Raw genomic sequence first — 26,275 nt, forward strand, 5'->3', positions numbered from 1 at the left:
CGCGTCACTCTGCCCTGACAGGGGGAGGGGCCCCCTTGGCGGGGAGAGGGGCGGGCGGTACCACAGCGGCTTGGAGGGGGAGGGTGAGATGGAGTCTCGCCCTTCACCTCCTCGTCCCCGCTTCGTGGCCGCCCTCGCGTAGACTGCCGATCCTGCTAAAAGAGGCTGAGGGCTCGGCTTTACAGCTGAGGTTACCGTGAGGGTGCTCATAGCTAAAGTAGAAGTGGAGCTCCCCCCCGCCTCACCGCTGGTGGTACGCGCCGCGCTGAGGAGGGGCGGTTGGGCGCGGCGCTGTGCTTTGCCCCCTGAGGGGGCCCTGAGGGAGGGGGGTCCCTGTCCCTGTCCCTGTCCCTGTCCCTGTCCCTGTCCCTGTCCCTGTCTGTTGGCCTCCAGCCGTTCTGAGGAGCTGGGGGGCTGCCAGACGGGTGGCTCCTTGTTCTAAACCCAGAGAAAGAACGGGGAAAGTGGGGGTGAGAAAGGGATAAGGGACAATTTATGCGTTAAAAATTAGGGTGAGAAGCACAAGAAGGAAAACACTTGAAAGGAAGGAAGTCCAGGCAGAAATTATTCGTGTTGGCCTTCAGAGAGTAGAGGATTTTATTAGGGGGAAGACATCTACAAAGGAAAGGATAAATGAAGTTAGATCTGGAGGAAAAATAAATAAATGAATAAATAAATTCTTCTTTAATATTTCTATTTTTTGCACCTTGGTTGATGTCTTTATCTATCAGTATATTTTGATGTCCTGAAAATCCTGGCAGCTGGGGGTCATAGTTCACCCTGCTGAAAACCTTCAAGAGATAACTTAAAATGCAGGGGTTGCTGGTCACCATTAGTCCTGTATCACCCACTAAAATCACAGAATCACAGAATTTCTAGGTTGGAAGAGACCTCAAGATCATCGAGTCCAACCTCTAACCTAACACTAACAGTCCCCACTAAACCATATCCCTAAGCTCTACATCTAAACGTCTTTTGAAGACTTCCAGGGATGGAAATGTTCCATCTCTTCTCAATAATGCAGCATAACTCAACCTCTTTTGCCCTTACCTCATCCTTAGTCTTACCTTAACCTTGCCTTAACCCTTGTAGTACTGGTACTGGAATTGAATTGTCTGGACACCCTGGAACTCAACAATAAAAAATCATAATAAAAAATTATCTCCTGTTTCAAAGTGATTTTCCTTCAGACACATCATTCTGAATCTGTGTTGTGATTTTGTATACCTGATTGATACTTATCAATCTTCTCTAACACTGACAGGCAACTACTTTAATTCATCTCTAAGTATCTTCATAAAGTACAGCTGCTATTAGCTGTAAAGGTGAGAATAGCATTTCATTAATCTCAGACGGATATATAAATTTAACTTGCTGCAGCACAGAAGTCGTTGGAAGTTGTCTGATGATTCATTTGGGAAGAAATATATACCTTTTTACTTCTTCATTCAATACATAACATATGATCATATATGATTAATATTTAAATTTTCAGTGGAATTGAATTTCTTGTAATCTTGAAACCTATTTCAAAATCAATAAAGATGTCCCCAACTGATCATTTTTTGTTCATTGATTTGCATAGAAGTAATGCAGAGTAGCATGTCACTTGCTACCTTTTTGATTAGCAAACTCCGTTTAAAAGTAATAAATTTAAAATAGTGGAACTGAGTAGGCTTTTTTTCCCCTTAATTCTCCTCTCCTGCATTTTATTGCAACATGTTTAGAAAATCTGTGTCTCTCCTGATGAGAAAGTACTTTGACAAAAGATAATCTGCTATAAGAGAAGAAACACTGTATTTGTTTGGGGGAGAAATCTGAAATGGTAGGAAATAAAAAGAAGCCAAACAAATACGAGCAGGGGAAAGTAAGAGGCAAATCTGTGAAGCGAAAGACTGCAGAAAATATTTTTTCCTCATTCTGCTATGTATAGTTTTCTTTTTTGGTAATAGCACCTAAGAAAGTAATGAAACTACCTACCTTACTTTTTGTCCTCTCCAACTTTTTATAGAGAAAAATGATGAATGTATTACCAGCAAAAGTTAATAACATCAGAAATCAAAAGCAAGCGAGTAGGTTTGGAAAGGGAAGGCAAACAACAAAACATCTTACATGTAACTTCAAAAATATGTTACTAGTTTTCTGATTGCTGGTAGCACATCAAAGACCAGCAACTCTGGGAAATAGCTGTCCACAAAGACATTTGGTCAACAGCTGACTACAATGCAAGGATGTTGTACTTCGTATGTATAATCTGAGTTGCCTACATATGTGGTGACCCAAAGCCTTGTCATAGAATCACAGAATTGTTTAGGTTACAAAGGACCTCATGTCTGTTTGGGCATGGGTTCTGTATTCCTCATGGGTTGCCTGCCACTGTTTCCATCTCTTGCACACTTTTTTATATTTGAGTTTAGTTAGGAGCAGCTTGTTCATCTATGCAGGCCTCCTGCTGCTCTGGCCTAACTTCTGCATGTTGGCATGGACTGCTCTTAAGCTTGTAGCAAGTGATCCTTAAGAATCGAACAACTCTCTTGGACTCCTCTTCAGTACTATATCCCATGGGATCTTTCCAAACAGATCTCTAAGATCCCTGAACAGGCTAAAGTCTTCTTTCTTCAAGTTCAGGGTTGTGATCCTGCTGTTTGCCCTAACTAAAATCTCAATATCGCTGTGGCCAAGGCTGCCCTCAATCTCCATACCCCTGGCAAGTTCTTCCCTTTTTTTTCAGTGTCGGGTCCAGCAGAGCATCTCCCCTTGTCAGCTCCTTGATCACCCCTGAAGGGATATTATCATGAGTGAACTCCAGTGACATCTTATGCCACTGAAAGGGTAGCAGAACTTGGCCTTTAAGGACACGGAGACACTTTATAGTCCATCCAAATATGTCTGGTCAAGCTCTGAGATGGAAAACATTGCTCTGAGTGCCTTCCTCATATCACCAGCTATGCTACTATGATCACATTCTGAACAGTGAGACTCCAGAAGAATGTAGATTAAGCAGAGCCAGCCAGTCAATCAACACAAGGAAAATCAATCCTTTCCTGGGAGTGAAAGACACTAGGTCATTTCCCTTGGAAGCAAAGAGGGGAGGAATGAAAGCTGCTGGCTCTTTGGTTATGGTTGTCTCCCTGCGCTCCTCACAGCATGGCACAGCTGCGTGCTGTGCTGTGCACAGGATGGTACTGGTAGAAACAATCTGTCCATTACTATTTTAATGTAATCCTAAACACTGATACGCTCCAGCATTTTTTCACTGTTAATATGTAGCAGCGTTGTCCATATTTGTTATGCCATTTAAGTTAATTGTCTGCATATTTTTCCTGTAAATGACTTGCCTAAACAGTCTGTGTTACAGCATTCCGCGCTGCAGTCAGGATCAATGCTGGCAAGAATCGCTGTCGGGAAGGAAGGAGAAACAGAAACCAGATTAAAGCTTGTGAAATTGATAACAAGGACTTTGGATTTACTCTTTACAACTGAGCGTTGCCAAAGTGCCTGCAAATGTAGCAGCTGACCAGTGACATGAGAATGGCAGAGACTGAAGCTTCACGCTGAAGATTAAAGTTTCTGAGGTCATGCAGAGAAGGGAGTATAATTACGAGTTATCAAGAAAATCATAAGGCGTATCATATAAAATTGGTAGAATCAGTACTTGAGCCTTGCTGAGTTGTCATGTGCATACAAATGAATAAGGAAAGAATCTTTCCAGGCACTGCACCAGGATTAGAGGTTGGAAGGGTTCCTTGCTCCTAAAAGCATTTGTATGTTTCTTTAATTACCGCAATACACGATAAAAGCAAAATGAGGCATGGGCTGTGGGCTTCTCCTAATTTCTTTAAGTAACATATTCTGAAACATTAAACAATAAAGAATGTAATGTTCTTTCTAGGTACCATAATAATTGCATGATGCCTTTGGTTGACTAGGTACCGCAGGGAAATATATTATATGAAATCCTAAGCTGGAACTAATCATGGCCTTCAGGAATTACAAGAGTACAATTATTCCTTGAAGACATGGTGGAGAGGATGGTATGTATATACAGCAAGAGGCTCAGGTACCTTTTGCGAGTAAGCGTGTTAAAATAATTTATGCAGAAGTCAGTCTCCACTTTAAAAAACTGTTAAGGAAAAAATATATTCATGAATTTTAAAAATGTTATGTTAATGTTGCCAGACCTCCCAAGGACTTTTCCTTCTGGACAAAATGGTGGAGCACTAGCTGTAAGAGACCTTTGTTTCTAATAACATTCGTGTAGTTTACCAGTTGATTTTGTAATTGTCTTTCCCAACAGATTTGTTACAGACATGTATTTTTAATGGCATAAAGCACTCATTTGTAGTCCTGATGCCTTTTATAACATCAGACCTTTTAAATAACCCTGCTTTATTATTTGCTATTGTTTATGTAGTCATATAGATATGCATAGCACTCTCTGGGCATAAGAGTACCCTATATCTAATGTGTACCAATAATTTTCAGGCACTACTTCAGGACCTCAATATAGCAAGTTCTGGACATCAGCTCAATTATATTTTCAATCTCCTCTTCCTTTAACTAAAGTGGTATTAGATAAAGGAGAGGTGGACCTGCTCTAGTGCTGGAGGATAGTGCAGAGAAAGCAAGGGTCAATTTTCTTTCAGAGAGTGGAAGATGATAGTTTTTGACAGGTACTGTCAATTTCAGCTTTTTTCAATAAAATGGGAAGTGTGTGCAGCATTTTACATCTCCTAAATAGATTACCCAGCACGGACACACACACACACACACACGTCAAAGCTAATGACATTCTTTCTGCTGAGCCTGACAAATTCCAGTCCTAAATCCAAACAAGAATAAATCTTGGCCAAATGTAACATTTTGCCCACCTTCTGGGGCTACCTCTCCAGGGATCAGTGAAATTTCTCTTGTTCAGCATCCTGAGCTGTAGCAATTAGTGCTATAAACCTTGCGGAACACACTGTCGGCACCACATAGCAGTCTTGCTTCTAACTGAACGTGTTAAGTGGAGTGCACAAAGCTGACTGCATCTCAAAACCAAAGTCTTACTACAGCATTCATTCATATTAATGTTTTGTGGTTTTGGTCTATGAGTGAGCTCAGATATTTTGCTTGCCGTAAGCATGTTTCAGATCAAGTATTTTAAACGCAGAGCTGAATGTTACCATGTTTTCTGGTTTTAAGGTTTTCCATTCATGACTAATTGGACAACAAGCTAGAGTAGTCAGCCAGAAGAAACCTTGGTAAAGTAAAACAAATGCATCTTTAAAAATTCAATTTCCAATTTGCCATCACAGTATATAAAGACTCTATATGCAATGCTAATTGTAGGTATATTTCTGTGTATATTTGGCATTCCCCTAAAATATAGAGAGATGTTTCCAATGATCAATTACATGTAGTAGTAGTGTAGGGCAGTGTGTGTCTTACCTAATTAGCCAAAACATCCAAGGAAAAAACTATGTATATGAACCTTTGAGTATTGCACTCAGATGTAGGGCTAAATATTTTAGCTGACAGCAACAGAAAAGCAGCTCTCCAGCAGTTGAGGCCTTCTGATACCATTTGCTGACTCCTGAGAAAAAAATGAGAGTGGGGCTGTAGGAAATCTAGCCTGTCCTGTCTGTCTTTCTCAAGTCATCTGCAATTTTATGCTTTTCTTCAGGCTTCAGGCTTGTAGTCTCTTCGGATTAAGTGTAGATCCTAGCTTTTAATTAAAAGTGTCTATGGTTGTAGAAAAAAAAATAAAAGTGTGAAAAATTTAAACCCAGAAACCAACAATGAAATAATGAAGAATGAGTAAGTGTTTTCAGGGAAGGAGAGGTAGGGGCTCTGACATTGTTTTAAATACTTATTTTGTTTTTCCTTTTTATTACTATTTCTTTTATAGAAGAGAGTTCTATCCCATCTGACATTCCCCAGAAAAGGATGAAGTGGCTGATGAGGATTGAAAGCATCCTTTATAGAGAGAAAGGATCTCTGATATCTTTCACTTTGAGAAGAGTTCATGGTGATGCTGAGATGGAAATAAAAGTTCAATATAAAATGTTCCTATCCAGAAATTATTTAGTTATATTATTGCAATTTCATGGTAAAAACAGCTGAGGGAAGGAATGTGGTGATTCTTAATGTTTTACATCTCCACTGAAGGAATTTCTCAATTTAAAAGAAAGATCATTTTCTGTTGAGAACTTTTCTCCTGCAAAATAGAGAAAAAAAATGATAATAGCTGGAGGAAACAGAGCTTTACATTTACAGACATAAAAACAACAGCAACAACAGCAACAAAATCACAGAAGATGTTTTTTAAGCATGGTAACTGTTAGGAAACTTAAATAGAGTTATTCTCTTCTCTCCTTCTGCCTACCAGTTTCTCATTTTGGTAATCCTTTTTTTAATTTTATTTTATTTTTTATTTTTTTCTTATTTTTTTGGAAGCGAAGAGTCACATCTCTGGGAAGTCTAATAGCATGGTTTACTCCTATTTACCAGCAAGACACATATATGTTATATGTTTAGCAGTTCATCTTAAAGCTAAAAGGAAAAACAAGAAAAAAAAAATGCGCTTTTTGCCCGTCTTTGTTAATTAAGTGTAATCAGGCCAATTGTGCTTGGCTGTGGTATAAGCCATATGCTGTCAAGCGTTATGAGACTGGCTAAAGTGGTGGGGAATGAGAGGACTATGAAGTGAGATTGAGCCTGGACAAGTTGGAGGAAAACTGTTTTCCCAAAGTCCTTAAATGTTTGTCTTTTTTTGATTTCCCAGTACTCAAATCAGTAATGGAATATTTATGCTAATTGGCAACAAATTAGGTTAAATTCCCCAAGTCAAGTCTGTTTTGCCTGCAACAATAGCCGGCAAGTGGTTTCCCTGTCTTTATTTTGACAGATGAGTTTTCTCACCCTTTTTCCTGTTTTCTCCCCTGTTCGACTGTCAGGGAGGAAGTGGAGCCAGCTGTGTGGGTGCTTGTCTGCTAGAAAGGGACAATACACCACAGCATCTGACCCAATTAGGGATGTAAGACAACCATAAATACGAACGGTAGCCAATATTTGATGAGTCTAGAAAAATTTAAGTACTGTGTTAAAATTCTTTTGGAGTATTTGGGAAGGGTTGAGATTTGGCAGGAGATTATGTTTTAGGAGGCTGCACGCATTGCTATTCTGAAATTTAGGAAGCACAGACTCTATTAGCATTTATTTAGCATCTATAATGCTGAATAAAATAGAGCCAGAAACTGATACTTCATCTTAAATCCAGATATCGCAGACTTGATCAAATCTAGGCTACCTAAGACTAACCTCCACTAGGTGAGAAGGAATTAAAAGGAGCCTAGTGGCACCAGTACACGTCCATACTACACAGTGCTTAGATACAAGTGTCCTGAGAGCCTCAGGTGATACTGCTGTGACCCCAAAACATTATTATTTGAGGAGATATTTCATCTTAATGTGTCTTTTTTCAAAACAGGACTAAGAAATAAACTACCATTGGAAGCAACATGAGTGATTGAGTTTCTAGTGCTTGGTTTCATTTTACATCCCTCTCTTTTTGAGCAATATAGATGTAACCTCTATAGGTTCTACAGTTACTGTTTGGAGCCAGAACTTTACAATTTTCAGCAGGAAGCTGTTATTAGATCTGAATTTTACATAACAATGTGGGATAGAAGATACAGCAGCAGTAGGCGCATTCATTATAATCAATTTCTGTAATTAAATTTGGGTTGTTAAGACATAAATCTGCATGGGTTAAGAAGAATACAGATGTTGTAACTGGGTTTTTACCAAGCTGAATGCCTGTACGCACAGCTGGGCCACAAATCTTTGCTGTCCTCAGACATGACTTTCCAAACACTTGCTCTGCACTTCACGTAGGACTCCACAGTCCTACATAAGGGACTAAACTTGATGCTTGCTTTCATTTGCTAGCTCCTTTTACATAAAGAAATTGCGAAGATGAAGGGGAAACTGTGTTAAGAGATTTTCCCCGCTGTAACTGGCAGCCCATATGAAGCAGGACAGCAAGGCTCAAGCCTCCTGACCTACCTGAACCCCTTGCTGGACTACTAGGGGATGACTCAGGTTTTCAGCCCAACATCTTTATTGTACTATGGATATTAAGTTGGTTCCTAGTTTTCAACAGCCCTCCAGATTTCATGGTGCCTCATCTGATTGATACAGTACCGTTGGTCAGGTATGTTCACTGAGAGGATCTGTGTTTTTGCTTAAAAGGATCGTGTATTTGTTTTCTTTTCACAAGCTAGAATTAGGAAGATTAAAAAAATAATAATAATCTGACTGAGCAGAACTGAAAGGTAGAGCTGGAATTTTGTATGACCATCACTTTAGGATTAGCTATTATTAGGATTAGCTGACTATTATTAGTTAGCTATTAGTTTCACTTTTATCTTTCTGTGTACACTCCTGCAAAAATTTAAACCAATAATAAATAATAATAATGATAACGATAATGAACAGCATCGTTCCCCTCCCTCATTGGGAAATTTGAAGTGCTGGGGTAAAAAATTGTCAGAAATATGGCTTTCAGCCAGACCTCCGCTTGCTTATCAGTCTATTCAAAGGTTGCACAAAGTGTTACTTGTATGTTTTATTAGCAAAAATCAGCATAGCTGTCAGCCCATGACTCCACCTCTGGTCTTACTCAATGCTGTGGTTCAGATGATCAAATCGAGCCTCAGCTGGAGGATGAATCAGAAAGGAGTTTGTGGATTTGCATGTCCTATGGCTGTGAGTCCAGCTGGGGGTGGGTCTTACAGGGAATTGAAACTTACTTGAAAGAAGTCGGTGTTGGGCTTTTCCCTAGCTTTAGCTGCTCCATTCTGACAAGGATGGCTGGGGTTGGAGGATGGAGGGGAGGCAGCAGGTACAGGACAGCTGCTGCCTCCAGTACCCCATTTTCCTCTCAGGGTTACAACAATCAACCAGAGGTGGCTGGAAAACCCCAGCAGCAGATGACATCTGGAGAGGAGGAAGGGCAGCAAGCATCAGCCTACCATCAGCAACAAGAGCAGCAGTAAGTAGAAAGGAGCCTAGGTGAGATTTACTAGGTGAGATCACTTTGCTCAAGGTACACACCTGTAAATGTAGGAATACTTTACAGAGATCCTGTGAAAGGGATCGGGCACAAAAGCAGCATGTTTTCATGCACTTGGAGAAGCCTACCTACCAGCACTGCTTCCTAAATGGCACCTGAGGTCTTCCAACAGGTTTTGTGACAGTGTGGCTCACACCTGGGGCTGCTTATATGCGATGTGTGCGGACAGCATCAGTGCTACGTGTGATAGCAGCAGCCAGTTCTGTGCGCTTGGTATTGCTGTACATGGCATCTGCTTCTTGGCATCGCTTTCTAACCAGAATTTCAAATCCGGTCCTACCTCCCTGTTTTTCTCTCTACTAATATTTCATCCTGGGAAGTCCAAAAATACTTCCTTTGGCTGCAGAGACGGATGTCGGCTGCGTTCCAGCACTGATCTGAATGCAATCCAGGACATGGAACAGCTTCTAACAACTTCATACTGACAGAAGTAAAACCAAAGCTTCAGCCCTGAATTTCATTTTAAGTTTTACCGGGATCTATGCCCTGTCCACCTCTGGTTTCCTAGTGACAAGCTTAGATACCTTATAAGCTCTAACGTGCAAAAATAGTGCAAAACAAAAATTGTCAGTAGCATGTGTGTATTTTGTGCACATGCCTAGCTGACCAAAACTAATTGTTAAAAGTTTTTTTTTCACCATTTTTTCTGAGCTGCTAGTAATAGTGCATGTAATGTTGTTATTGTGCACTGAGTTTGCTTACCTTGCTTTTTCTCCCCCATCTTTCATAATGCAGCTGATGGAAACTGGTTTCACTATCTAAAGGCTGTTTCAGTTTCCTTTCCTTGAAGAAGGAGGAGCCAGGCTGTGCGAGATTTGGCAGACTGCTGGTCATGAGCAGCAATCAGCAGCTTGCCACTGTAACCCGTGAATGACTCTACTAGGTAGTAATAATACATGGACTATTAAGAGCTGGGCTGCTTGGAAATCCTCGAGCACTTTAACAATTCACCTTCAGGAAAGCAAACAGCCATTCTCAAGTTATTCTATGTTTATTTCCTGCCACTTCCAAACATGAAGGACCCTCTGCCTTGCCTTCCTGCACACTGCCATATATCCACATCACAGTGAAGACAGCTCGGGTACTTATCCTATGTACAGTTTTATTTTTTCTTGGGGTGGGCAGTAGGCTTTTCCCATGGGTGTAGCTGTCTTTGCCCAAGGCTTGGTCTGGGGTACAACCCCCTGGTTAAAGTTAAGTAAATACTTAATCAGTTGGTTCGCCTGAGTTCCCTGCAAAATTTACAGCAAGATTAAATATATCCACATAGATATCCACATATCCATATATCCACATAGACTAGATAATGGAATCCCTATAAAACTAGCTAAGCTTTTGGGGAAGAATAATTAAAAGTCCTGTTTCATGTTTATATGATACTTGCAGAGGGAAAGCCGGTACACATCTACTACAAGGGCTGCACACAATATTTTTCACTATGTGAGATGAAAGATTCTCTCTGCACATCTTAATAAAGCGGTAATGGTGAATTCTTTCCTAAACCAGGAGTATACAAATTAAAGTCTGCAATATTATGAAGTTAATGAGAAAGAGGAATGAACGAGAGTCTGGGTCAAAGAGGAGCCATGTAATATGAGTGGCAAACAAACACTCAAAGAAATGAACGAGATTGGGGTTTCCTCACTAGCCTTGGGGAGAAGAGCACCAAAGCTGGTGAAGAAACTAGAAACACGAGTTATGAGGGGCAGCTGAGTGAACTGGGGCTCTTTAGTCTGGAAAAGAGGAGTCTGAAGGGAGACATCATCACTCTCTTCAACAACCTGGTAGGAGGTTGCAGCAAGGAGGGTGTTGGTCTCTTTGCTGAGGTCTCAGGTGACAAGTGATGGGACATTAGGAAATGGTCTCAAGTTGTCCCAGGGAAGGTTTAAACTGGGCATCAGGAAGAATTTCTTCATGGAGAGGGTGGTAAAGCATTGGATTGGGCTGCCCAGGGAAGTGGTGAAGTCTCCATCCTTGGAGGTATTTAAGAGGTGTGTGGATATAGCACTAAGGGACACATTTAGTGATAGGACTTGGTGGGTCAGGCAGATGGTTGGACTTGAGGATCTTGATGGTCTTTTCCAACTTGTATTATTCAATGATTTTGTGAATGAGATGAAGACAGTTAAAATGTGATTTCTTTAACTAACCCAGATGAAAGTGGTAGAAAGTATCTGAAACGCTGAAGCAGGCAGGAGGAGTCTTCTATTCTTAAAACTATTACATCTGTTGATAAATATTTGTTCTGTTATTTCAAGTTATGTTTCAAGCCAGCTCTCATATTAAAATATCCTTCCAGAAGTGGCAAAGCTAACTCAGCCTTTTTGCTCTGGGTCCCTTTGGACGTGATCCTTCAAACTAAAATACTAGCAGACCCTCAGAATAGTCCAGGTTTTTAGGCTCAGGGTTAACAAAGAGTTGAACAGAGAAGTTTGACAGTTAATGTCGAAGGGTGGCAGCAGAATCAAAAAACCCACAGACAAGCATTAGTTAAGAAGGCTTTCTGGTATATGTGTAGCAAAGGAAACAAGAGGGGCCCAAGAAGGATGCCTCTGTGCCAAGAAGTGGCTCCATTCCAGTCAGTGTGCTGCTTGCTATTTTCCAGAAACAGACAAGATCTGGTCTTGATGCCAACAGAGCAGGAGTCTGAGCCTCTGTTGAAGCCTGTGTGTGAGTAGGGTGTGTGTGTGTATGTAGTTTCCATGCAAAGTCTCAGCCTGTGCTTTGGAGCAATTGGAAGTGGGGAAACACCTCAGCAGCATCTTAGTGTGGGATCAGGTGATGGTTCGTGTAGACTGGACACATGAAATATATGTGAGATGTGACATGTTAAAGCCTCACCCACCAGAAGAATCAAAATTTACTCTTTCCCCAAAAAAGTGCAAGTTGGGCAACTGGTATTAGATGGTAATTTGTCTCTTGCTTTGGAAAAGCTCTTATATGATATGTTGAGGCTGCGAAGTGATTATAAAGTGGTTCTAATTAAGTTACAAAAAATACTTGTTCAAATGCAAAATTGAAATGAAACTTCACACATCGCCCCCCTCCAGTTCTGTACAAGATGTGGTTTCAGGCTATGAAGAAAAAACACCAGGATGACAAGTGCTTGAAACTGCTTATAATAATAAGCTTGCATTTAAGTTACTTCACTTTGTCTGCTAAGTGCCATGAAATTAACTTGTAGAAAGTGAATTCCCAAATTGCCCCTGTTCATATCTATTCAGAAACAAAAGTCTGTACAGAAGAAAAGGTGGAGGAAAGTGGGGAAATTAGAAGCTGAACTATTGCTGGTGTCTGAAAAAGAAAAAGGTTGTGATAGTCCCTGCCCCCATTCAGCAACAGCAGCCTGTCCATGGTGTCTTTAAACCTGGCAAGAATAATATTGGTCCTGGCAAAATACATTTAAAAAAAAAATCAAATTCAAAGTAATAAAATGTGAAGATATATTGTCACACAGCTGGTAATAGTCCTTTATTGTCCAGTGTGAAAGGAGAGCAGTTACTAGAATGCTTGACTTGAGAAATGTTATTCTTTGACTGCAGGAGCCCAATCCATCAGGGCTTTCTTTCCTTCCTTTTCCAATCTTCATCCTGAATTAAAAAGAAAATCTATAGTGTTGTAGCACCTCTTAATCTTTTGCTGATAGAGTGTCCTTAGCAGTTCTTAGGAAAATTATTTTGTTTCACAATCTGAAATTTCTGCTTTTTAATAACTCTGAATTGGCCTATTAAACTGGAGGAGGCTTCTTCTCTAAATGCTTCCTTTGTCCACTGGTGGTACTGGTGTACATGTAATCTGAATTACAGACAATTTGTTTAGAGTTGACCGCTGTATTTGCTGCACAGGACAAAATCTCCCAGCTCTGTATCTTTCAGGGTGACGTACTAATCGTTGCAGCACGGTGGGGCGATTCAGAGATGCCTGGCTTTGGTGTTGTCAGTAGCCAGCCCTATCTCCAGTCAAGCGTTCAGTGACTGAGTCTAAGTGAGAGGATAGCTATGCAGTAAGATTTGGGGACTGTCTGACCTGCTCAGCTCTCCAGGTGTGCTGGCAAGCACAACTCGCAACACACAGATGCCTCTGTGGGGCTTAGCTCAGCTCAGCACTGATGCTGCCAAGCCCAGTGCCTGGCCTGTCTCAATATAAATGCTCTGTGCTGTTGATTTCCAGGTGCTCCAGCTGACTCTGGCACACTCGACACATCCCTGGCACTGTGCTGCACTAAGGCAAATGAATTATTTGGGGACAGCATAAATACAAGTGCATCTGACAGCAGGGACTTCATGGACTTTGTTGGGTCTAGTGTTTGATTTACTGTTTATTTGGGTTGGAAAAGATTTTCAAGATCCCCAAGTCCAATCATCAACCTACTGAATCCCATCACTAAATCATGTTCCTTAGTGCCATGTCCATACATCTCTTAAATACCTGCAGGGATGGGCACTCCACCACTTCCCCGAGCAGCCTATTCCAATGCTTGACCACCTTTTCTGTGAAGAAATTCTTTATAATGTCCAATTTAAATCTCCCCTTGTGGACCTGCCGTTCTTACTGTGGTGCTATCACACACCAAGTGCAAAGCAAACTGCTGAGTCTTAGCTGGGAAATTCACTTCTGAGTTTCTGTTTTACTCTTTGGACCTGATTTTAACTTTGGGAAGTTCTCTAGCAGCTTCTGAGAGTTGAGATTTGAGTGCAGGGCTGTTGCTTTACTGCTTGTTTCTGACTCAAACCTTCTCCCGGGCCTGTCTCTGCTGCTGTTTTCCTTCTCACTCGTTCCCAGTGCAAGTTCACGTCTCCAGAATTTAACTCTTTGTTTTATCCTTAGGCCTCAACTATAGCAAAAATGTTGTTTTAATGAAAGCTTTAGCTAAAAAGAGGGACCAGATACAGAAGTGAGTTATCTTAGTTTAATAAGCTTCCAGACATCAGCTGAACTGTGGTAATTAAGTGCACTCGTAGCCTGTGGCAAGTACAGGACAAAACCCATGAACATAGATTTTCAGTGGTAAACATTTTCTGCTAAAAGCAGTTTATTTTTGGTCTCTCATGTTAAGAAAGCTAGGATGACTCAGGCAGTGTATAATGTTAAGCCCCAGTAATTCACTTTTGAGTCTGAGCTGCAAACTGGTAAGATAGTGCTGTTCATACAGATGGAAAGCCAAAGCCCCAAACCTCCAAGCAAGATTTCTACATATGGGTGCAAAGCGTATTGCACGACTGAGGTCAAATGCTAGGACTGTCGGTTATCATTAGCCTGTGCACTGCGACATACAGGTACCTACAGGACAGTTGTCTGCTCCTTGAGGTTTGGAGTCTTGTAGTGGCAGCTTTTGTGGTGTTTAGCAGCATATGGGCTGCTCCATCAGGCATAGGAGCCTCAGTGAAAATATTTTGTGGTGTTGTTGATTTGACTATTCTCAAACAACTGCTGGTAACTGGATGCAAAGTTCAGCACAGTGTGTCTTTGAAGAAGATTTTATGATTGTCCTTGGCAGTTTGCTCCTTTTCTTCTTCTCTTAAAGTCAGCAGTCTTAACATATTGTTTAATGCAGTATTTCATTTGTATCTTCTGCCTTAAGCTTATATATTAAGCACATTTACTATAAAAAAGGAAAAGGTATGCACGCATATACCCACAGTCATGCACATAAATGTGTGCAAGTACATGTCTACATGCCTGTGTACTTTTCCTTTGTGCTTCTTTTTTTCATTGATTACTGAATATAAATGAGCCTTTTCCTTTCAGTGGTTCATATGCAGATGTATTTGGAGCCCCACGAGGGTTCCCTTCAGTCCTTCCTCTATACTAAACCTTCCTTTTTTTTTTTTTCTTTTTTTTTTCACCAAGCTTTAGTGGTTTGTGTTGCTCTCCCCTGCACGCTTCTTGGTTTCTGGCTCTTATTGAATGCAGACAGCACATTGCCTAGCAGAGCGAAATATTTAGCTTTCAGCTTTGTGGCATTCATGTACTGATGCACCAGCAATATAAAACACAGTGGAACTGGAAATAGTTTATAACAGCCATTACTTTTGTAACTCTTTAAACTATTTCACACTTCATTTGGAAGGCTCCCCAGTGGTAGCTGGCTGGAGTGGGCTCGAGGAAAAACTGAAGGGCACAGCTCTGCAAAAAACATTATTGGTGAACAGCAGTTCTCATGTGTTTATTCAACTTCAGAAATAATCTATTTTATACAAACCTAGAAGAAAGTAGCGGAAAGGCTATGCCCTGAAAACATTGAAGGCTAGTCCTTGAGTAGCGTGAGTTAAATGTGTCAAGTCGCCCACAGGCTTACAAATTTAAGATTGCAGACATGGTTGCTGCTCAGTGTTGCTGATAATTCAAACTGTAAGCTATCTTTGCAGATTTTCTGTGAGGGTATTGTATGTTTCTCCTGATTGAAAGATTTTTCTATCTATTTGTATATATTGCTTTATAGGTATTAATCTTCTTATTATTGAGATATTTGATGTCTATGTGTTTGAAAACTCATATGAGGTTGCTTTTTGAGTTTTATTCCAATATAGATGCATTCTCTTATTGGGTTATAACTTTTTCACAATAGTTAATATTTGCTTAGTCTGAGTAATTAGGCAATACATTCACCTTTTCTGTGTGAAAAAATAAACCAAAAAAGTCTTATCAAGATTAATATGACTTATAAAGGTTGAATAGGGTTTGTTTCTCTTTTATGAAGAGCTATAGCCTGGCAAGATGTTCTTCCCACTCCCAGTGACTTCCATATTCGTATTTATAAATCAACCATACCTCAAAGATAGATTTAAATCATAGAACAGTAAGAATCATTATTAGGGAACCTGAAAAGCAAAATTCTCTGTAATCTTTTCAACTTCACTTCATGTATTGGTATAAAGTACAAAAAGTCTGCACACTGCTGGTAGCTTAAAATCTTCACATTTCCTTAATTGCTATCCAGGTAAGTAGGATAATTTACTCCAGACTTAAAGCTGCAGTGGCAACTCAGAAACTGCCTGAAATATTAAATTGACAGGCTGTAGCATTTTCTATAGGCTTTACTGGATCAGAGGTTCTGTCTGGACAAAGTACTAATTTGCAGTATCCCACAAACTGGCTAAAACATGAATTGAAAGCTTCTGGTGGATTTTTTACTTTCTTTCCTTAAAAATATAAATAAAAAAAATAAAATAAAATAAAAATCAAGAAAATGAGGGACAGTCGGTATGGACATGAATTTTAGCTTTAGAACCAGTAGGCAGGTAGAATCTATTGGGCAGCAGCTCATCTGGTTCCTTCTGTGGCTGCAGATTTGAAAAGCAAGGATGGGTTCAATCCCTGGCTTTCACCCATCCCATGGGAATCTTACTGTATGTTTGCTCTTCCTTCTCCCAGTCCCAATACCCCATGTTATACTCTGACATGTCTGTCTTTCCAGAGAGACCAAGGTGAGCACTATCAAAATAGATAAGCTCACCAATGCTTATATACATGTATATACATATATATATATATATATATATATATATTACTTTGGCCAAAAATAGAGCATGTTGTATAAATACTAGGTAAAAGAAAACCCAAAGTATCCTGTTCTCCTTTTTATTCCTGAACCAGAGATTTTAAATCCTCATTTTATTTTAACTTTGCTTTTATTTCAATAACATGGAAACCAAACCTGGCTTTAAACAAGCACTCTTTTAACCACAGTGACTCTTACTCTTCAGAAAACAAAGCTGGGCTGTCTCTAGCAGTAGGTCTAGTTTCCTGTCACTGGTCTCACTTCTATCCCTTTAAAGAACTGATTGATCTTTGTTATATTTCATGTGCCATCCTTCTGAACTCCTGGATAATGGCCATGGGCAGATATCAGAAGAGTGGCCCCACCTTGGCCTCCTCCAGCCAAAAAGCAAAAGCAGATAAAGAAAATGATTCATGGCACAAAGGCTATCGTGTCATAAAGCCTAGAGCTGATATCATGGTTCTTAAACATGTGCAGATACACAGAGCTCCTCATTGTCTTTTGAATTGAATTCCTAATTTAGAAAAAAAAATGTCATCAAGGTACATCTAACGATGTAAGAACTCTTCTGCCCCTTATGCTACAAATCAGTGGGATGTCTTAGATGCAACAATGTTTTTCGAGGGGGAGAAGTGTATAGTCTTGCAACTTAACCATTCCAGCCATATTTTTTTTCACTGACAAACGGATGGCAGTGTAAAAAGTATGCAATAATTTTTGTGTATGAATTTGAGAGAAATATGATATTAATACCTGAAAAAGCCAAGACAAAAATAATACTTATTGAAACTGACCAGCTGTACAGCAGCTTGTTGGGGCAGTAATGGAGAATATTATGCTAAAGCATGCAAAGGAAGATAGGTTGTCAAAACTTCCTTTAAGTAATAGTTGAAATTGTGCAATGATGCTGGAAGGGCAATGCTACTACCTTGCTCCTGCCTCTGAGGGCCTGGGGTTTGGTGGAGAGGCGAGAAACAGTCTCACTGGGCGTCAGAGGAAGCAGGCAGGCAGGGAAAGGTCCACATTAAAATGACACCATTAAAGCTTGCAGCTCTGTCTTTGCTAGTTTAATCTCACAAATTAATCCACATCCTCCTAGAACAACTCTTCAAAGAGAAAGAGGTAATTGGATATAAATGCTTTCCTTCCCAAATGCCGAATTACAGTGATATGGCAGCAGGCGGCTTTTTGCACTTTGATCTCCTTGCATGATTTTCATTCCTCTTTTTAGCCTTTGTCTCAGACCTCCTTCTCTCATTACTTTTCCACAGCCAACCAAGCTCTCTCTCCTTCCTAGCTTGTCCTCTAGCCCTTTCTTCTTTCAAGGGGCACAGTTTTCATCTCTCATTAGTCTTTGTTTTCTGCTCTTCTCCTTCTGCCTTCCCAAAGATAACATCAAATAAAATACCAGTGCCCACGTGTGCATCTAAAGCTGTGCCGAACGCTGCAGAGATGTGAGCACACTCTGATACGTGGAGCCAACCTCTGCTCAGTGCACGGCTGGTGAACCTGCACCCCTGTGGCTTTGCTTTTGCTGAGGTGGAGTGCAGGCAGTGCAAACTCCTACCCACACAGTATACCTTGTAGATTAAAAACCTTTGTTTCCTCCGAGTGAAACTGACATGTTTTCATCACTCATTTGATCACCTCCAGTCTCTAATACACTCCGAGCCCTGTTCTGTTTCTTTGCTGTCACGCTAGATTGATAGCTCTTTGAGACAGCAACTGTGTTTTGAATTCAGCCTAACAAAACAGGGCCTCAGCCCTTATTCAGTGTGTCGGACCTGAGGCGTGACAGCAAAATAAATATGCCTGAGGAATTCCTGGTTCTGGAGAAACACAAATCTGACAAGGAAACTGAGGCTTGGTCAGGCAGCAAGTCACCTAAGTCCATGACAAACAATGTGCCTTTGAATTTGTGAGGAGTTGAGTGCCATCGAGGCATGGGGTGGGTCTACCAACACCAGTGCTGTTCCCTATAGACAGTGTGACCTGTGCTTGAGCAAGCCCTACTGGAAAACACCAATAGCGCCGCTGGGGAAGTAGTCCTCTACGAAGAGGAGCTTCTTGATTTGAGGAAGTGATTTGATTTGAAACAGCTGAGATTTGAGGTCTGCAGTCTAGAGTGAGACTTAATAAGAAACGTGGAGACTGGGCTAAGAGTTTCTGAAAATATTATACTTGGTATTCACTGCCAACTGCAAATATAACTGTATTCCTAAAATATTTACCAAAAATCCATGAAGACCTGAATCAAAGTAAAAACTGGTTCTGATATAATGTTTTTGTTGTTGTTGTTGTTTTTTGTTACAACAGCAGAACACTGACCTTGCTGATGAAGAAAACCCCTTCCAGTCCAATTGTTTTTCTGTAGACAGGAAAAATAAGACATTGTTTTCTTTCATTCTAGTTTCGGCTCGTACATTTTGATAACTCCAGATGAAACCAGAAGAAATCAGTTGCAACAAAGTAAGTTGAGATGTCTAATGCATTATTTCTACTTGAATAAGTTTATTTTTGTGTGTGTTTTATCACCCTTGCAACTTTTATCTGCATCCTTTCAATACTTTTATGTCTGCAGCTGTAAGAATAAAGCTAGGGCTATGAGCCTTTGCCATCACCCTGTAGGCTTTTCTCAAGTTCAACTTCTCATCTGGCTAAACTGCACGCATAGTAAGGCTTCTTCGGGAACAGGTTTTTGGTAATAGCAGTGCTGTAGCTGCTCAAGCTGCCTTGTACAAGACTCATCTGGAATTAACTCAACCCTGCATTTGTAGGATTGAATTTAGATTGGCGAACCCAGCTTTGAACACTCTTCAGGTTATGGGGAGGAGGAAGAAAAATACAAGAAAGAAATATTTTTGAAAGTGCTCTCATGTGGAAGCTAAAGCAACTAGATCCACACCATCTGTTGTTTCCTGAATCCCTGCTTAAAGATTGTATATGGATATTTAATGAAGGTGGGAAAGATTTTAGATAGCAAAACACCTGTAGTTATATAAGGTCACTTTTGCTTGGCTTCAAGTCTTACTGGTGAATGTAGGTAAGCAGGAACATCCTGAAGCTGTACAAGAAAGAATAGGCATGTGTTAAAAGTCTTTCATTGGCCAAAGTTACTACAAAAGAGCCATGAAAATAATTCTGTGTACAAACATGACAAAACACTGCAGTCCTGCACTCCTGGCTGTTTATTTGTGTAGAATATGACAGCTGAGGGAATGTCAGTCAGCACTCCTCAAGTTTTGAGCCCTCAAGTAAATAATGCAATTAAAACAATTCTTCTCAAGCATCATGAGTTTGGCTGAAATGCTCTATGAGCAGCCTATCATGGGGTGGGATTTACTTTGGTTGAAAGAAAATGGACTTTCCCTGAACCCATAATCCTCTGGAAGGAGGAATAAAAGCAGGTCATCTTATAGGTGATTGACTCTAAGCAGATAGGTCCTGCTGCCTTAGTAAAGGTCTGTTTGACTTTGTGCAAGGTCTCAAGCATGCAGAGTGCTTCCACCTTCAATATTCACAGAAATGGGGCCTCAGTGAATCCAATACCAACCTAAGGGCTTGTTTTAAAGCTGAAATAAGAAGCTGGTGTCAGTCCTGGGGCTCTTTAGAGACCTGCCCATGGACTGGCTTTATCATGTTAGAGAAGAACTGGTGCTAGCATCTGTTAGCTGTAGCCTGGCATTAGATAATACGGTTCATGTGTTTAGTGCAAGTGAGTAACTGAGGTACTGCTTTAAAACACAGCTCATTTTCTCATGCATTTTGTGGACTTTGATATGAAATTAATTGCCTTTTTCTCTGTCAGTTAAATCTGGGGAACAATTTAATCAACCAGCCATCCTAGAGCATAGGGCTGGCTCCACAAGTCTCCCAATGCCTCTGGCTGCATTGACTGGATTTCCAATGAATACACTGGGAGCTTGGCACCCAGCTCATCTGCAGACATAAATGCTGAAGTGCCTTAATTTGAAGCTGTATTGTGCATACCTCTTGTTTTTATTTAAGAAACAGGGTCAGGAGGGAAAAAGTACTTACCATATGGGTTTAAGTTAACAAAAATATTTGCTTCTCCATCTGATTGTTCCAGTGACTGTGTAACCTCTTGCAGTGGTGTCTGCATCCCTTCAGAAAAAGTGGGTGTGTTCCTAGATGGCTCTTCACTGTCATACACAGCTAAAGACACTATGTGCTTTTTAGGATGGCTTCTAACTTCCACATATTTGTTTCTTTTTGTACCTGTTCAGTTGCTAAGAAAGAGCTAGATGAGCTGGAGCGCTGGAAGGAAGAGCACAGGCTAAGGCCAATTAAGTTGATTCCACAGAGACTGGGTAAGACATTTAAATCAGCTATTATGAATTGGAAAATCCGTACTTTTTGTTTTATGCAATACATATTATATATGCTCACATACCCTTTACGACATAAGACATCTTTCACTGTTTTTCTCTTATACTACTTATTAAGGAGATTTGGTGTTAACAAGGGCTGACACGAGCCTGCTGTATGCGCTCTGTGCTTTTTGATGGTCATGACAATGAAGATGTTTCTGAAGCAAAACAGCACAGAATGTCACTCAAGAAATTTGTCAACATCAGTGTAGAAAATCTATAGTTACATTTGGGAAAAAAGAGGTTGATGAGCCCTTCCGCTGGTAATATTGATTGGTTGATGTGTCAGAGGGGCTGCACGTATAGCATTAGCATGCAGGTGGACAGCATGTATTGGAGACCCTCTGGTTATCCATAAAAAAAACTCCTCTGTTTTAGGGGACAGTATACATGCTTTCCTGATTTCTGGCTCCTGAAGAGGTAAAAGTGATCCCTGAAGCTTCAGGCATTTGCAGGCTACACATGCATGAGGCTCTGTATTACCAGTTTTATAAAAAGTAACTACAAGGGTAGGTAAATGAAAAACAGGAATAAAAAGCTGCATGAACTTAGGTCACGCTGAATTGGGCTGATGTGTCTGATAAGATAACCAACCATTTTTTTTTCTAGACAAGTGAGAGGAACTGTAGTAGATCTCTTCAACTGTAACCACTATAAAGCATTTACTATAGTGCTTTGGGACAGTTAAGGTTTTGCTTTGTTGTTGTTGTTTGTTTTGTGTGTGTGTGTGTTTTAATTAGAAATTGAAATTAAAAAGCCAACAACCCACCGTTAGTTTTCTGTAGAGAATAGGGTTGCAGGTTGTGCTACAGCAAGGAGAAGGTTATTAGAAATGCTTTCAGGTATCAGTCTTCAGACCTATCTTGTTTTAATATCTTTCTTTAATGTCTTTGGCACAAAAGGTAGGAGCAAGCTGATGAAACTTGCTGACAAGACAAAAGTTGAAAGCATCATTCTTATACAACATGATGAAGATATTGAGCAGCAAAGTGGGATGACCTTGAGGGCCTGCATTAGTAGAAATGGGGCAAAATTCATTATGACAAAATGAATGATTATAATGATGCCTTTATTAGTTTTATAAATGTAGAGCTCCTCTTCCTTCTTTTGGCTGTTGTAAGGGTTTTGGGGGTGTACACTGCAGGTTATTGTCTGCCTTGACTTCCTGGGAATGAAGCTGGTAAGCCATGCTACCCAAGCTCAGTCTGGAGTGGCTCTGTGCACATAAAAATTGATACCAGGTGGGAGATTTCAGATTCAGAAATCTGAACTGTCTTTAGCCCAGATTTGTTTCTGGAGTCAAGGTGATGCTGGTCCCAGTTCCAGCCTGAGTCCCAGCTGTTGGCAGTGGTGATCCTACCTCTGCAAGTTGGTGTCAGGCCTTGTGTTTCCTCTCCCACATGTGGCCAGACGTAGTCTTGGTGAGCTCGTGTGTACCAGCTGCTTCCTACCTGTGAGCAAGTCCTAGAAGATATGCTTGTGCCCCAAGAGGATCACAAAGTATATTGCTGAAGAAAGTGAGATCTGAAAAACAGAAAGTTTGTGTGTGGTGTCTGCTCAAGAAGTGTGCAGGCTGGCTGTGTGGCTGGGGACGTGGTGGGAAGCCTGCAGTGGATGTGGGGAGCCTTAACTTCCCTCTGATCTCGCTGCATTTAAAAACTTCCCAAGGAAAGAAGTGAATTTAAAAAAATAAAGAAAAAAAAAAGATGAAAAAAAAAAAAAAAAAAAGCTTCTGAGAGAATTCAAGGAGGTTATATGAACTCTTCAGTCTCCATCTAGCTGCCACTTAGAAAGACCCCTGGAGACCGAGACACATGCACTATGTTCAGTGTTTCTGCAAAGAGGAAAGGTGCAAAGATTATTAGATCTTAGCATTCCCAGAGGAACAAATTTGGAACAGAAGAGAGCTCAAGGAGGGAGAAAAAAAATCTAGCATCTCTAATTTCACAACTGTATGTACTCATTAAGGTAAAAAAGTATCCAATGTTATTTTCTCAGAATGAGTTTAAGAGACTACCCATCTAGTCCAAATCACCAGAGAATTCTTGAAGTTTCTTTACACTTGTGCTTTCCACAGGGAAATAAGTATTCTGGATTTCAACTCTGCAGTATTTGACTGGCAAACTTTCAGGTACCGTGGAGGGATGAGAGCAATGAATGATGCAAGTGCCACCCTCCTCCATAAGCAATGAGTGGAGGAAAAAAAAATCATGCCTGTTAAATGCAATGGCCTTTTCTTCCATCATACTGTATAAATTTGTCCAGTCATAACACAACCTGACTTCAGTGAAACATTTGACAGATTACAGTCTAACCAACTTGAAGGAATTAAACCTGTCTGAAAAGCTGTAGGCAATGGCAATTAATGATAAGTAAAATACTTATTTAGATCTGATATCTAGCAATACATGCAGAAACAGACAGTGAACACAAGTGTGTTAAATGTTGACAACAGCAGGTTAGAAAGAAAGAAATACCAAGCATCTGAAAGGTTTCAGAAGTTGTTTAGTAGCAATTTTATTTCCCAGACTTCACGATGCCAGCCGTATGCTTGTTGCTACTGTAAGCTTGTTGCTTGTATCCTGCATGGCCATTCATTCTTGAGTGCTCAATCCTACAGAGCTTTTTGTGTGCATGAGAATGTTTTTGTGCTTAGGGAATTGATCTCCCACTTGCTGAACCTCACAAAGTCACGTAAAGATTGGCTGTCTTCCATCAGTAAGGGGAGAACACTACTTTTAGTCAAGGGTGATCCATTCTAAAGGATCTAGCATGGTTGTCTTATATTTCAGGCACCCCAGGTAGCACAGATTGGTCCACCTGATCATATTGAAGTAATGGTCATATAGTGGGGAATTTCTCAGAAAATAAGTAGGTGTAAATATAGCCCTCATCTTCAGAATGGAGTGGGGACTGCTGTTGTTTTTACTGTTTGTTTGCTTGTTTCCAACAACCAAGGGAATAAATTATTGGGTTTCCTACAGCAAGAAAATACTTCAGAATATAATAGAGCAGAATAATTGAATCAAAAGCACTCCTTCCCATCCCTTGGTTGCTACTAGCACTTTCTATTTGTTCTGCTTTCTTTTTTTTTATTTTTTATGTTTTTATTGGAAGCCTGAACATCATGGCCAGAGGTCTAGATAGTCTCAGTAGAGAGTCTTTGCCTCTGGAAAGGACACCTTCTGCTAGCTGGATATGAATATGAGGTCTGTGGAAAAGGTTTTGATTTCCATTTCAGAAAGCAGATCCTTCCTCAAGCCTCAAGACATTGCTAAGAAGATCCTCAAATGATAGCATCCCATTACAGCTGATAGAAACTCCAGGCTCCTAAACTTGATAAAAGAGAAACTCTTGGCCAGTAAAGTTTTTGATTCAATATGTGTGCATGATAAACTGAGCAAAGGTAGGGTGAGCTAGATCTGAAAATCAAGACTCATCTGCAAAGCATGACTGATCTTCTGAAAATGGAATAGGTCCTCAGTAAACTGATCATATACAGTAGGATATATTTGCTGGTAGAGTGGATGATACAGTGGATGCTCTGCAAATAATAAGCTAGTGCTTTTGACGGATGGATAAAATGATCAAAAAGGTCTCCTGCCCATTCTCTTTAATGTCAGACAGCTACTGTAATTATGAAAAATTTTCTGTAGATGCGTACATTCAATTTGTTATATTGCTCTGTTCAGAAATGACTGGCATTTTAACTTTAAATGCTCATGCAAAATGCAATTTATACTTTTTTTTTTTTTAAGGTGGAAAGGAATCAGAGGCTGAAGCAAGACAAAAACAGCAAATGATGCTCGTGCAATCTAAATACCAACAAAAGGTCAGGAAGAATAAATTTGTTTGTTTATATCAGGAATCCAAAAAAGGCTTTTCATGAAGTGTTTCATATGGCTATAAAATGAACTCACAGCTGCTCAACAAAAGAATGTCATGAAACCTGAAGGAAACAGCAGAAAACTAGAAACAAATGATCTTCACCAAAGAAAATGAGAAATCTGCCCATGAATATGTATCAAACAGTATCACAGATCATATCTAAAATGATAACCAGTACAGTTGTAAAGACACTTATAAGCCTTGCTGTATCTTCCAGCGTGCTGCCTACTGTTTCACTAATTGATCAACATACCACCCCCATCCAGTGCTAGGTAGTAGATGTGTTGTTCCCGTTATGAAAGGTATAAATGCTTGTAAGTTATCAATCATCCATGTGATTCCTTGCATGGATGCCCATTCATCAGTCACAGATTTCTCAGCCTTTCCAAAGCCAATATTGGAGCAGCAAGTTACACAGCCTGCTTTATTCAATGTCTCTAAGAAAAAAATCTGGAAATTTTCATCAAATACACTCCAGTTTTGAAAGACATGGTACAAGAGTCATGTTACCTTATGTGTTCTTTTTATGTACATATGTAAAATATTTTTTAATTTTAATTTCATACAGTACAAGAGAGAAGAATACATAAAAGCAAAAAAAGCAGCTGAAGAAGCTGAAATCCTGAAAAAGAAAGCAATTCAGAGAGAAAAGGTAAAACATGATTACTGTAGATTCAGAACCAAATAGCAAAGTTTTTTTCTTGATGCTTGATTTTGCTGAACTATGTGAAACAGGCTCATTAAGTGAAATGGTAGTCCTGGATAACATCAGGGAAACAGGAAATCCAGTCCTCCTTCTCATAGTAGCTCACTGAAGAATATCTGGCCTGGTTTTCTTTGGGGTTTGTGCCTTCCTTTGGTTCTTCAGAAACTCTAGCTTTGCGTTTGCATGCAACCTGGAGAGTTAGTAGAGAGAAAGGGATAACACTAGGGTAGGGGCAAATGTTGTGACTAGTGATACAGCTTATACAGTTCACTTTGGCATGAGCTTTCTCTGTAAGATCCGATTGTGGCAAGTGGCACAAAGACTATAGAAATCCATAGCTGCTTGTTGTACACACAGAAAGAACAAAAGAAAACCCAGCCTGTCATGGTGGAAAAGGCATCCAAACATGAAAAGGTCATTATAGTCTAACTGCATTGTGCTGACTGCCCCCTGAATTCCTAATGCTTCTTCAACCCCTCTATGGCTTGCACACTCAGGTGCATAGCTTAAATGTAATATCTCTTTTCCTTCTAGTTTTAACCATATATCCATATATTGACACCAGCAACAGCTCACTTTCAAATCATCAGTTTTATTTTGCAAGTGTTTGTCTCTTTCAGTTAGTTATTCCCACAAAGCATTTTCTCATCCTGTGTGCTTTATAAACC

General features: G+C 40.2%; 1 protein-coding gene and 1 long non-coding RNA gene across 3 annotated transcripts in view; one reads left to right on the forward strand and one right to left on the reverse strand.

Moving 5' to 3' along the window:
- Positions 1 to 5,881: 5,881 nt before the first annotated feature.
- On the reverse strand, positions 5,882 to 8,938 carry LOC137853229 (uncharacterized). Its single transcript, XR_011094342.1, has 2 exons — positions 8,799 to 8,938; positions 5,882 to 6,202 (listed from the first exon to the last, which is right to left on the reverse strand). It is a non-coding gene; the product is annotated as an uncharacterized lncRNA (long non-coding RNA).
- Positions 8,741 to 26,275, forward strand: part of EPSTI1 (epithelial stromal interaction 1) — a 52,491-nt gene continuing 34,956 nt past the window's right edge. The window contains exons 1-5 of one of the 2 annotated variants that reach the window (XM_068675366.1): positions 8,741 to 9,040; positions 19,033 to 19,091; positions 20,870 to 20,953; positions 24,772 to 24,845; positions 25,470 to 25,553. In XM_068675366.1, the coding sequence (XP_068531467.1) occupies positions 8,742 to 9,040; positions 19,033 to 19,091; positions 20,870 to 20,953; positions 24,772 to 24,845; positions 25,470 to 25,553 (600 nt within the window). In that variant the 5' untranslated portion in view covers position 8,741. The remainder of the gene's footprint in view (positions 9,041 to 19,032; positions 19,092 to 20,869; positions 20,954 to 24,771; positions 24,846 to 25,469; positions 25,554 to 26,275) is intronic. The other variant, XM_068675356.1, reaches the window with a different exon arrangement.

Source organism: Anas acuta, chromosome 1 (genome assembly GCF_963932015.1).
Source record: "Anas acuta chromosome 1, bAnaAcu1.1, whole genome shotgun sequence".
NCBI classification, from domain to species: domain Eukaryota; kingdom Metazoa; phylum Chordata; class Aves; order Anseriformes; family Anatidae; genus Anas; species Anas acuta.